Genomic DNA, 14,475 nt, shown 5'->3' on the forward strand with positions numbered 1-14,475 from the left:
GAGGATAAAGTATTCTCTCTTATGTTCTTGTGTGGAAACTGCTTCACAGTGCTTGGCGTGGGAAGCCTTCACAAACTGCTAGCTTTCCTCCGTTGGGTTTCTCTTATCACTAGACTACATACTCCCTGAGGTCAGTCAGGATTCCCCACCGTGCTTCTTACATATTTTAAAGGTATGTAGTCTTCATCAAATGTTTGTTGATTTGAACTCTTTTCTGATTGCTTTCCCAGACAGTGTGAATCGGTCGTATTAATATCTATTGAGAAGTTCTAAGTGCTTCGCGTGTATTGACTTAATTTCCATGGTAACTCCATGAGATAGGCTTTGTTGCTTCTATTTTATGGGTGATTAAACAGGTGCAGGAAACTTAAGGAACTCACTGGATGTCGGAAACGAGGGAGTGAGGAGCTCTAGGCCCTCCACTTCTAATCATCCCCGTTCGTGGTTTCTTGGTGGCAGGAAATAGGTCTACTATGAAACAGCTCGCATTGCTTTTTGTTTGAATTTGTTGAATTTAAAGTAATCCAAACAGTTGCTCTTTTTTTTCCCCCTTAATCCGAAACTTCCAGGAGACTCAATAGTCTCCTATGACGACAATAACCTCTATCAAGATTTTACCAAAAACACAAATAATTGCACTTGAGCAGGAAGGACTCATTTACCATGCCGCAAATTTCTAGGGTCCCCCCTTCCAGTAGGTTTCAATCTTCTGGATTATTTTGGAGTTTGACCCAGTCTATCTCCAAGCTGCCTACTAGAGTGCTACACCCAGTTAACAATTTGCATAACTGTACCAGCAAGCAGCCATGGGAACTGGGGGAAAGCAAAAAGTAGCTAACTGCTAGGAAGAGGGTGAGAAATCCTGACCCTGGCTCTTTATTGTTGGACAATTTTCAGCGACACTTCGTTGTTGAAGCTCAATAGTTTTAATTTATTCATCTTCTCTAACTTCATTGTATCGCACTAATCCCCATCATCACTCCTGATCACCCGTGAGAGGAATGACTTAGGGAAATGGGAAAATAGCACACAGGGGAGGGTTTAACAGTGACTCCCGTACTCACATGCAGTAATGTTTCCAGGGCATTTTCACACCTTTTTCTTCCAAAAGAGCTTCACCTCAACTTTGTGATAAGGAAACAGTGTCTCCTTTTTACAAGTGAGGGACCAGAGGTTCACTGAAGTTAAGTGACCCAGCAGATGCCCATAAACGTGTGCACTAATATAGGTATTCTATCCAGGGCTTTCTCTACTGGCACAATGTTTTTGGAGACAGCAAGATGCAGCAGAAGTTTCTATTTGGTCACCGTTTGGGGCAGAAATGGGGCTATGGTAAACACCTGTGGGAAGGACGTATCAAAAGAAGAAGGGGTGGCATCGATGTGGCCAAGGGAAGAATCTAAGTCTTCTCAAGTCTGTGTCCTTCATGGGCAAACTGTCTGGGGTTGGGGTGGGGGATGGGAGAGAGGACAGAGGATTCCCGTAGGAGGTGGATGGGCAAGCGAACACCGTCTGGCTGCAGTTTTGAGCTCTCCTTCCGGGCCAACGTTACACTTGCATTTTTGTGTGAAGCTGAGATGCTGTAGAGTGTTGTCCATCTAGAACTGTTGGTGCTGCAATTCCTCACATAAACAAGTTTATACGGTTAGGTCTAAAATTCCAAATTCTGCTCCTTTTTTCTTAATTTCCAAAGTTCCACACGTCCTTTTCTGATTTATAGGGATGCTGCCCTCTTCATGATTCAGTTTCCCTGTCTCTGTATTAGTAACTTAGTTTGTTACGTTTGGCAAAGAATTATTTGAGAGAAATCGCTCCGAAGATTCAGAAGTAAATCTGATTGATCCTAAAATCTAGCAAGTGAAATAAGGAAACGACAAATTTTTAATCAAAGTAAGCAATAATGACAGGTTTATTTAAAATTTCCAGTAGAGAAAACCCACTAGTTTTGGAATAAAAGTACTCAATGTACGAGAGCATAAGTGAATATAAAAGATTAGCAGAAGAAAAATAAAACCAAACACAGTACAAAAAAAATCCTTAAAAGTTTGAAATAGATTTAAACAGGGATGTTCTTTAAATCCTCCAAATATTTAACAGTTGGTGAACAATTCACTTGAAAATTAAAGCCAGTTTCTGTAAACTCCATAAAAAACTGCTTATTAAATTGAAGCACTCCATACGGTTGGTATTGAGACATATAGGCAGTCGATTTCAGAGTAGCAGGAATTACTCATTTGCTCTCACAGTTACATGAATTAACCAGCTGCACAACTGCTTTTTGGAGAGGATGGGATAGAAGGCGCCCCCCCCCCAAAAAAAAAAAAAAAAAAAGAAAAGGATAAAATGTCTAAAAAATTGAAACACAGCAAAATTCAGGCATCAGTTTGTTTCCTGAAAGTCACAAACTGACTTTTTACAGTATATTCTACATTTGCAGTTGTCATTTCCCTCTCCCCCACCCCCTCAAATACTAAGTCCACTAGTCTAATCCATTCTTAACTTCCAAATATTCTGTACATATATATTTAGCAAAGAGCATATACCTAATATTATTCTGACAGCAGTATGGTCAGCGTACAATTTTAGAAAGATTACTATGTATATCATCAGATTAAACTTTACTTAAAAAAACAAACAAAACCCATTACTAAACAAATAGTTTTAAAACATTATGAAAACCCATGAAAATAAGACTCAACATGGGTTCTAAACCTGATAAAAACACACTTCAGAAAGACTATTAATGCTAAACTTCTGCCAAACGATGACCTTAAAGTGCCAAACACAAAAGAATCTCTTAGGACCATTTCTCTTAGGACCAAATAGATAATTTGTCCCTGGCTTGGCCATCTCTCCTTTAACTATACACGAAGTCCTGCTAAAAGTATGCATTTTAGTTGATTTTACAATAGAATGTTACAATGTAAACTAAACAGGTTCTTGATATCGACAGTATGTTACCAAGGTTTTTGTTTTTTTTATTTTTTAAATTTCTGAATCCAACAGTTGGTCACAGAGGTCAAGTATTATCAAGGCTCCTTTGTCAGTTCTTGATCGTGTCTGACTCATCCATCCTTCAAGTACATGCAAGGCTCAATAGTTTTCAAGAGGCAGAAGCCTGAGGCTGTTTAAGACACAGATGAAATAGGATTGTGAGGTGAACCCATCTGAGTAAGAACTTTATCCAGCCACTGGAGGGGGCCATGCAGGTGGATCTCAATCCAGCAGGGGGTGCTAGTAACATCCTGGCGGTGATATTCTGCTCCCCAACCCTAGAAGACACAGTGGAGGTCATTTAACTTGCTTCACTCCGTGATTAAACTTTTTAAGTAAGTAGAATTCAAGTAATCAGACACTCTTGATTAAAGACACAGATGCCTTCCGTAAGACAGATGCTTGTGTGCACAAACACATACAGTATGGCAGGCAGTTTCAGGTGATGGGTGTGTTCTAGGCTCCCTAAGTTTCCTCCACAGAATCAAAGTTAAGAAGCACTGGTCTTGGGGAATGAAAGTTTCAAATATATTATAAGGCTGTTTCATTTAACAAAGGCACCTTTTAACTTTTTATCATCAAGAAAATAAAGAAAAAGTCATGTTAGCCAAACTGACTTTCTGCTTCTTCCCTCCTCAGCCACTGAAGGTCCTCCTACCAACACAGAGCACTTGATCTTTCAGTCTCTAAGCAAACGGGCAGAGGCACATACATATCCAGAAAGCTATTATGGACACCGAAGCATTGCTTTGAATCAATAGATTCCATTATACATTTGTACAAGAAGGTAGTCTGCCAGACATCTTCAGTATGACTGAATCGGGACACTAAAGTTGCAAAAGACAAAGGTAATTTTGCAACTGCAATGATCAAAAACTCACTAGTGTGGTGGGCAATGGAATATAAAGCTCTCATAAACCCTTGTTTCATGAGGAATGTCAGAGAAGGCTGGGTTCTATTTATCTGATACCTATCTACTCCAGGAATTTCAAGAAGTACATATAAATATCAGAACTCTCAGGAAGAAGGTGTGATATATGAAGTGCATATGTATATACATTCATACATTTGTACAAATATCAATACACTGCTATGTTTAATTTAAAGGTATGTGTGCCTGTTTCCCCCATTAGACAGTAAGTTCTTTGAAGGCAGGGATCAGATCTTATTTATCTCCATCTCAAACATCTAGCACAGTGATTGGCACAAAGCAGAAGCTCTAGAAATACGTGTTCAGCTGAATGGACTTGGATTTTTCAGATATATGGGGAATTTACTGTGCAAATAATTTAGAAAATGTATGTTTTAAAGTCCAAGATGATCATCTTCAAAATGGCAAAATGACTGGCTATTAAAATTAGCAAAATGACCTATATAATTTCTCTAAGATGCTAAGTGTGCAAGGGCAAGGTATAAAACCCTTATGGTTTTAATAAAGAACAAGACCATATAAACACTATGCAAACTTGTTGTTGCAAATGTATGATAAACAGCTGCCCTTCATCATGTCAGCAGGAGTTTTAAAACAAAATTTGTTCACCCTTAGCTTTCCAAATCCAGCTTCCCAGCTATGTCTATTATATCTTATATTACCCTCCATTCCAGTATATATCACGTTATTTTATAATTAAGCATATACTAGGCTGTAAGCATTTGTGAAGCTAGAAACTTTAAGGTGCTTTTTTTCATCTTTGTATTAATGCTCTGGAATAGTGCTAAAAATATTTGCTGAATGAATGAAATCCAATACATTTTTAATGCATATCCTCGTATCATAAACACTTTTTATTAGTGTAAAGTTTGTTTTTACTTGTGTGTAAATAATTAAAAATCTATAAAAGTAAAACCATTAAAAGTGACAAGGTAAACAATATGAAATGAGTTTGAAGAGAAATCCAACTGGAGCAGTAGAGTCATAGATTCTTCTTGAGTGGCCCTTCAAGAATAATAGACTCATCAAGGGAACTCTGTAATGATTACCACAGTTCCCAACTCTATCTACCCATTTTAAAGATGAACATGAGGAAGGGCAAAAGATCCCTGTGCCTTAATCACACAGTTAAAATGGCAGCTAAGGGGCGCCTGGGTGGCTCAGTTGGTTAAACGTCCTACTTCAGCTCCTGTCATGATGTCACGGTTTGGGAGTTTGAGCCCCGAGTGGGGCTCTATGCTGACAGCTCAGAGCCTGGAGCCTGCTTTGGATTCTAGGTCTTCCTCTCTCTCTGCCCCTCCCCCAACTCATGCTCTTTCTGGCTCTCTCAAAAATAAATAAATGTTAAAAAATAAATAAAATAAAATAAAATAAAATAAAATAAAATAAAATAAAATAAAATAAAATAAAATGGCAGATAAAACTAGAACCTGGGTTTCTTGACTCTTAATAGTTATTCTTGGGTACCTGGGTGGCTAAGTTGGCTAAATGCCAGACTTCAGCTGAGGTCATGATCTCATGGTTCGTGGCCTGTGTCGGGCTCTGTGCTGACAGCTCAGAGCCTGGAGCCTGCTTCAGATTCTGTGTCTCCCTCTCTCTGCCCTTCCCTCGCTCACACTTTGTCTCTCTCTCTCTCTTTCAAAAATAAATAAACATTAAAAAAAAAATAGGTATTCTTTCCTCAATACCAATAAAACAACAAATAAGGGGCACCTCGGTGGCTCAGTCAGTTAAGGGTCCAACTCTTGATCTCAGCTCAGGGCACGATCTCATGGTTTGTGAGACAGAGCCCTGAGCTGGGCTCTGTGGTGACAGCGCAAAGCCTGTTCGGGATTCTCTCTCTACCTCTTCCCTGCTTGTGCGAGCACGCACCCTCTCTCCCTCAAAATAAATCAACTGTAAAAAAAAAAAAAAAAAACAAAACCCAACAAACAAAAACCATCGCTGGCAAGTCAGAGTCTTCATTTTAAAATTCATTTTAGCCAAATGCAAAGTCAAAAATTAAACCATGAATGTTAATAGTGCATGAGAAAGATCTTTCCAGTCCCATAGGTACACAGCATATTGGTAAACTTCTTTAAAAGGTAAAAACCCTCCTTTAATACTAACAAGGTACCATACTCAGCCACACACACACATCACAAAACTGGTGAATTATGTTTCAAGAAAACCAACACCAGGAGAAAAAACTCAGAATCTGCTAATATGATTCAAGAAGTAAGAAAAAAATGATATTCAGGGAAAGGCATCTTTGATCTAAAGGATGATTAACAAAGTAAGGTTCCAAAATTACCCTCTGTAATACATACATTACAAAACAGGTTTCACAACAAGTTGGGTGAGCTTCTGAAGAGAGGACATAAAAGGTGATTGCCTCACCCAAATATATAATTAGTTTTGTTTCTCAAGGTAACAGAGGATGAAAATTTATCTTTGAGTATTTAGAGACAAGTCAGTTACTAGAATAAGTTACAACTCATGAAATCTAGTCAGATATTTGATATTTAATTTTGACATCCTAAAATTTTTTTTATTTCTTGGAGGTGGAAGAGAAGGGAGAAAGAGATTAATTATTGTGAGCAATGTCTTTAACCTTCTCCATCCTCAACCCTAACAACAGTCTTAGAACGAAGGTATCTACTGATCTTTGGGCAAGGGTCTTATTAACTTCTGAATTATAGGAAAATCATGAGGTTTTACTGGAACCATTAAAAAAACCTGACCTATCACAAATAAACCCCAGCATGGTGAACTTTTATTTAAAAAAGATCACTCATTTATTGCTGAAACAAAAGCAACAAATGTTATCATCATAAAGGTACTAAAAACGCAGAATGAAAAGGAAGGGGGGTTTGTTTACTGAATTAATCTTTTAAGAAAATCGTGCATTTAAATTATATATGTTAAATATACAACAAAACATATTCTTATGGTATTACAGTAGCTAAAATCGTGCTTATTTGAAGAGGAAAAAGTTATTAAAGCCTGCTACACTGTTGACATTTGAATACAAACACTCCTATATTCTAATTGTATCCTAATAACCGACATCCTCACTAAAGTTTAAAAAATGCCTAGGTAATAATGTTGGCTTCTATGGACATATATCAAGAGGATATAGATTTATATACTGCGAGAAAGCACAGCAAACATGTTAAAGCCTAAGCAGAGGACTTACTTACTTTTACAAAGCTCATGCGGATAGTACACATTTTAGTGAGCTCATAGACTGTCTCGAAGCCATGGTTCACAGACTGTGCCAATAACTGAGCAAATTCTTGGTTATTAAAAATTTTCAAACTACACCCACTAGGGATCTTGCAAACAGTAGTGGGGTGAAATCCATGATGGTAGTTGCAGTTCCGACTTTGCACAAAGATGCTGCTGTCGCTGAGGCATTCGGCATACACTTCCCCTCCCACATAGTAAAGATGCACTCCTGTAGGAAGACAAGGGACGGATCATATTCATTATTTCTCACAGCTGAAAGGCATCTGTGTCTCTTCAATATATGAATTCGCATGGATTTAAACTTTGGTTTGTCTCTAAATCTTGTACAGCTGATAAAATCTTAGTTAACCATATTAGCTAATACAATGTCCTTTTGTTAACGTGTATGTCTAAGAGGTTTCTGAGAAATAATATAACAACACAGTCTCGTAAAAATTAGTAGCGAGATACAGCAAGTTCATTTTGATAAGAGTCTAATGCCCTATTTGGCCATGGATTGAAAGCATATTCTCACTCTAAAAATACAGCATAATAAAGCCGGACTTTATTATTGGATTCTACATATACTCATCATATGAGCTCTCTTTCTTGCATTTATTTTGTAGCTCAGCTCTTTGAAAATGTTAGGGTAGGAGAAGGGAGAATCATAAGTAAAAGGGCTAGAAAACCACATGGAGGAAGTAGTGCTGAGAGCTAGAAGACGAAGGTCTGGGGGTGAGGGGGAACTATAAAAATAATTCATACTGTGTGGAATCTGATCTCCCTGAACTGCCATCTGCTCCAAACTTCTTCCTGTGACATCTTAGAGTGCCAGGAGTGTAGGAAATTGATCCTACCCAGCCTTTAAAAAAAGGAAACGTGGGGGGGGGGGGGGAGGAGACGTTCTGACAAAGCCCTACACCATTAAGGGAGATTATTATAGGCCACGCAGCAAACAGAGTCCCATGCCATGTGGCTTTAAACAATTCACCTTGCAGGCAACTCCAGCATGGCTCAGCCAATGCTAAAACTACGGTCTCCAATCCAATCCAAAATATTATGTGTTGTGTTTACATGTACACACAACGTCTATGACTTCTGTGGCAATTAAATAGCTGCTGGAGCAGAAGTCCATTTTCCTGCTTGATGTGGAGAAAACAAGTTGAGAGAGAGAGAGAGCGCACGCACGAGAAACTGTGTGTGTGTGTGCGTACACACACACGTGTTTACTTTTTCTCCTGATTATAAAAATGAGGAATTTTCATTTTCAAAAATTTAGAAAAACACAATATAAAGAATAAGAAAATATCATCACTTGTTTAGTGATGTAGAGGCAAAAGTTAACAGTTTGATGTGCTGTATTTGGTTCTATTACTAAACTTTCTCAGTAAACATTTAAAGTTATCTACACGATTATATGGATACAACAATTTACTTTAGCAATTCTCCCGTAACTGGACCATAGTGTTGACACTAATTTTCTTCTGTTGTAACAATGCCAGGATAAATGTCTCTGGATAATTTTTGATAATATCCTTAGGAGAGATTCCTGGAAGTTAAATCACTGGATCGAAAGCTCTTGATTCACTTTGCCAAACGACTTTCCAGAATGCTTATATCAATTTACACCCTACCGGCAGTATATGAGTGCCTTTATCATTTTGCCCATGCCAGTATTGAGTGAGTTTAAGACAAAAACAAATAAATTAAAATAAATTTTCGCTGAAAAACAGTATTGTTTTCATTTACATGTGAGACTGGATATGCTCTCATATGTTTATTAGCCATCTGTGTTTCTCTTACGAACTTACTGTTCATATTTCTTACCTATGTATCCTACTGGGGTTCTAATATTTTTATTATTTTTTTATGAGCTGCAAGTAAGATATAAATAATTTATTTCCTATTTGTTTCCCTATCAGTCTTTGTCTTTTAATTTTGTTCTTGGTGTTTGGTTTTTTTTTTTAACCTACAGAAGTTTGAAAGCTTTGAGTAGTCAAATTCTCTTGTGATCTTTTCTATTGCTTTTTATGCTTAGAATATTTCTGTCTCCGATAAAATGTATTTTTCTTCTTGCTTTTTACCAGCTTGCCATTAAAAAAAAACCCCTCAATTCACTAATCTATTTGCATATGTGAAATGAGGTCAGGGTTCCTCCCTACAGCCTCAACTAAAAACTAACTTTGTTACTGCAGGACCATTAGAAGACTACTGATTTGTTATGCTTCACTTAACATACATTAATTTTGAAATACAACATAGTCTGAGTTTAATTTATTCTACCATTTTGTCTATACCCTGACTTAATTGTAGTTTCATAATTAACCTAACATCAAGAATTTTTTCTTTACTCTTCCATTAAAAAAAATAGCTATTTTCACTTGTTTAACCTGCCAGGTAATATTCAGATCATATTTTCCGACTTTCAAAAAATAACACATTGTGATTCTGGCATGGATTATTTTAAACCATAAATTGAATTAGGAAGAAAGGATATCCTTAAAATATTCTCACAATATTAAGCCTTTTCTTTAAGGAACACAGACTGCTTATTTACATATCTAAATTTTCTCTCTCAGTAAAATTTGGTTTTCTTTACCTAATTCTCATGTATTGCTCATTCATATTATTTCCAAAATTTTACGTTTTCTGTTGATATTAGAAGCATGATTTTCCTCTACATTATATTTTCTAACTGGTTATTGCCAGATTAAAGAAAACTGACATAAAATCTCTAAAACTAAATTCTTTAAAGGTTTCTAGATAAACAACCATGACTTCTGAATAAACACAACGACCATGAGTATTACTATGTCAGTAATACCTACATCAGTGAAAGAAGAAAGGCACTCATCCATAGACTTATGGTATAAGTGGAAATTAATAAAAGCTTTCTGGAAAGTAATTGGCATAATATATCAAGACCCTTGACCTACTAACTTCAGTTCAAGAATCTCTCCCAAAAATATTATCAATTAATCATATCATCTGCAAAAATTACAATTTTGGCTTATTTCCATTATCAATAATTCTACATTTGAATACGCTAGTCAAGATATCTGGAACACTGTTAAGTATCAGCATTCCCAGAATCTGTATTTTCTTCCTAATTTTTAATAGAAATATTCTAGAATGCAATGGCTTTTTACTACTTTGGGGTAACGGTCAACTTTAGAACTTAATGAAAAATTTCTCCCTTGATCCCAAATATATGCAATATTGTGTTTATGTACAACTTTCAGGGTTTACAGATCATGGAAAGAGATCTATATGTTATGAACCTAGGTTCAAGCATTTCATCATTAAATGCGGAGTTTAGGATTTGGTTTTTTCCCCCTTAATCATATTAAGGAACTATCAAGTCCTGTTTTAGGAGGTTTTTTTTTGTTTCTTTGTTTGTTTGTTTTTTCCAGGATTGAGTATTGAACTTTACCTCAAATGCCTTTTAAGCATTTACTAAATGACCTCTTAATTTGGTCCACTGTTCTAAATTTTATAGTAGGTCATTTAAAAAAAAAAAGTTTACTCTGGAAACAATTTCAAATGTACAGAAACAGAACAAACAGCCAAGAAAAACAAAAGAAGACCCACGTAACCACTATCCTGATTCATTTATTGTGACAATTTATTCTATATTTTTTATCATTCACACCTCCTTCCCCTCTATTTTTTTCACACACACTCTCAATATGCATATATGTGTATATGTATATACATACATATGCGTATATGTATACATAAACATATACACACATATACATCCATATATATATTCTGACACAGATTTTAGATGGATAGACATTTGTATATATGCATATATGTGTGTATTTCCTAAGAACAGGCATACTCTCTTACATAGTGACAATATAGTTAGCAATGCCAGTATATGTAACATTGATATAATACTCTCATCCAATCTACCACTCATATTTTATCTTTGCCTGCTGATCCCAATAAGGTCCTCTGTGGTATTTTTCCTGTCTGGCACAGATCATGCCCAGGGTCAGCTTATTACCTAGCTGTCATATCACTTTAATCTCTTTTAATTTGGAACATTTCACACCTTTGTCTCTTGACATTGATATTTTAGAAGAATACAGTTCCTCTTCACCCTTTTTAATAGAATATTCCTCATTTTGGATTTGTCTGAAGTTTCCCCATGATTAGATTCATATTTGCATTCTCAACTGGAATTCTGCACAGGTGATGTTACTTCTTTCTCAGGGCATCACATCTGGTGGTATATGGGATCCATCTGTCTCTCACTGGTGACGATAATTTTGATCTCCCAGTCAAGATGCTGTCCAATGTCTCCACTGTATAACTACTCATTTCTATTCTCCCTTGTTACTAATAGGCAGTCTGTGAGGAGACACTGTAAGACCATGCAAATATCCTGATTCTTGCAAAAAATTCTCTCTTTAGTATTCACTGAGGATTCTTGCCTGATGGCTGCAAAATGATGACTTTCAAACTCTAGCACTCACTGCACATTTGTGAACCAGCTTTCCCCATTCATTCTTTATCCTTATCTATGTATTATTGGCACGAACTTATAAATTACTATGGTTTTTCAGTGGCTTAAAATCCATGACCATACTTCATTATTTTGTTACTCAAACTGTCCCAGAAGTGGCCAGGGGAAGCACCTCCAAGATGGCTCCTGTGACACGCCCCCATCACTTTCATTGGCATCTCTTCACTTTCTGATATAACAAAATGTTCCAGGCTCAACTCTGTCTACCTGGTCTGGACTTGGGAGTCAGCCTTTTCCCTGAGGAGTCCTGACTCCTCTCAGTGGGAAATGGTGTTAGAGACGATGCGCTGAGAACCAGACGTGTTTATGGCTCCTGGGCATCTTTGCCTGCTGGCCCTTTCAGCAGACAGATCAGAAACTACATGCACGTATGAGCACATCTAAATATGCATACGCATACACACACACATCCACGTGTACACACATACGTACATGTATTAAGTCATGATTTCACCTTGATACCTCCACAGGGTGAATTTTTTGCCCTCCTCCATACTTGTATGTTTCTTACTCCACAGTGAAAATCCAGGCTCCCGGAAACATCCACATTCAGTCATTTGCTTAATCTTATAACTAAAAGTTCCATAACTTTTATTCATACTGCTACTAAGCAATCAAAGCCTACTAAAATGAGCTCGGGATTTGTTTACAAGCACTCTACCCTACCTGGCCCAGACTGAAGAAACACAGCCAAATACTATATTCCTAAGTCATTCTGGACTGGTTCTTTCTTTATTTTTCCCAGTGAGTTATGGTACTCATTTGAAACATATTAGGTTTACTTGTTTTAACTTGCATTTAGTTTTAGGTTGTAAGTCTCTCTTTAACAGCTATTTTATTCTGCAGCAAAACACAAGATGGAAGAGTGCCCCCCCCCCAGATCAATATTTCAGCTGGTTAATATCAATTCCTATGAGGTGGCAGGACACAAACACTGCTGACTGAAAAGTGAGTAGCGTCCTGATAATACAAACTGAAAAGCTATTTACAAACCGGAGCCAGTGTTTATTACCTGGTGTTTGCCCTGGTAGGCTGCTCCAGGAACAACTGCGTCAGTTCTAGGGGAACAGGGGCACAACAGACACACATGTGAAAGAGGTTCAAGTGAAAACTCACCTTTTCCAATATGCCGCCTGGTGTTTTCAATAGTGGAATTCCGGTTAACGTTGGAGAGCAGCCCAAGGCAGAAACGGTTCTTATTGTTGGAAGGATCGGTGAAACCATCCACCAACACACTTGTGGAGGAGGCATGGAACGCTTCACCCACACGATTATTGAGCTCATAGTAGACAATAGAGCACCAGTGTTTTGGTTCCTCATAAGCAACCGCCTGAACATCTGTAAGAAAGAAAACCTTACAGTCAACCTCAGCGAGTGCCTCGGGCTCTCAAACACTGAAGCTGTGTTGTCAAACTGGCTCAGGACCCTGGAATGCAGGTACGGGACGGCAACTGCTATTAGAATGTATACGGTTTCTCTAGGCTATCTGAAACAGGTACTCCTCACCTCACAAAGTGTGACGTCCTCCTTCAACTGGAAAATAATTTTCTCCAATTACTATCAGATAACCAAAACGCCAGCTAAGCAAGCATACCAACAGCATTTGCTGCACACTCACAATATGCTACTTGCTCCGTAATATGCCAAAATGGAAATTACCCCCACCACAGATGCTGGCTCACCATCTAAAGAAACACAAGTGGCAAGTGAAAAACAAATGGAAAGAGAACAATCGAGGACAGGAAATGTGCCAAAGGTGCTGGCAGAAAAAGGGTGACTTTCAACAAAGCCTTAGTAGGCCTATACTTTTTCAAAGCAATGAAAATCGGTTTCTAATTATTGATAAGAAGTTCCCTTACTTCACATTAAGCTGCCAATAACTATCACAGCCACAGCTTTGCTCCAGTCCTTAAACTCAGGAAGAAATCTTGCCAGCTGGCCATTTTTACAGAATGAATCATATCTCTCTCATCCAGATTTCATGCTAACTTCCTTATATTTGCTTTAAGTCATGCAGAGCAGGTGTGTTTTGTCTCTCCATTCCCAGAATGGGCCAACAATGGAAATTACCCAACTTTACTGACAGGATGCAGCTTGTTAAGTCAAATCTCTTAAGACTAACAAATCTCCAAACAGAACATGCTTCTAAACATTTGCAACTAAAAGGTTCTAAAGATAAGTTCCTTCTGTAGTAAAACCTCTTTTACCACTGCTTTAGAGATTCCAGGAATATAAACCACGTATGCCCACTGTGCCAATATGTAATGATCTGAGGTTTATGAGGTCCTGAGCATACAAATGTACAAAGAGAAAGAATATCCACATTAGAAGCATAAACTGGACTGTTTAGGAAAAAGTACTTCTGTGTTCGTTTAACAACAACCTCCACAAATATCATAATGCACTTTATTTTAGAATTCGGTAAGGAAAACAGAACAATCCTTTAAAAAATCCACACACACATTAGCTGCTCTATATACTGGATCAGGTGAGCCAAAAACAAGCATACACTATCTTCCCTGCTAAGCAACTATCCCACGTCAATTTACTGTATTTCAAAGAATGAAATTTTAGTGATTTACATTATGCTAAATCTTAAAAGAAGACTGTAACATCATTATAGAAGGCTTTTTATCAGCTATCAGGATTGTTCAAAATACTACTCATTTAGGTCAGAAGATGACAACATTTTTCTATAAAAGACCAGAAAGATTTTGTGGGGCATATGGTCTCTACTGTAACTATTCAACTGTGCCCTCGTAGTGCTAAAACTGCCACAGATAATATGTAATGGACATAGCTG

At 37.4% G+C, this 14,475-nt stretch overlaps 1 protein-coding gene across 1 annotated transcript in view; it reads right to left on the minus strand.

Moving 5' to 3' along the window:
• Positions 1 to 1,891: 1,891 nt before the first annotated feature.
• SMAD1 (SMAD family member 1) overlaps positions 1,892 to 14,475 on the minus strand; it is a 47,586-nt gene continuing 35,002 nt past the window's right edge. The window contains exons 4-6 of the mRNA XM_025921510.2: positions 12,789 to 13,010; positions 7,108 to 7,364; positions 1,892 to 3,272 (exon numbers count right to left, since the gene is read on the minus strand). Of these exons, the coding sequence (XP_025777295.1) occupies positions 3,129 to 3,272; positions 7,108 to 7,364; positions 12,789 to 13,010 (623 nt within the window). The 3' untranslated portion in view covers positions 1,892 to 3,128. The remainder of the gene's footprint in view (positions 3,273 to 7,107; positions 7,365 to 12,788; positions 13,011 to 14,475) is intronic.

This window comes from Puma concolor, chromosome B1 (assembly GCF_028749965.1).
Source record: "Puma concolor isolate L17-30 chromosome B1, mPumCon1.1.hap2, whole genome shotgun sequence".
In the NCBI taxonomy this organism is placed as follows: domain Eukaryota; kingdom Metazoa; phylum Chordata; class Mammalia; order Carnivora; family Felidae; genus Puma; species Puma concolor.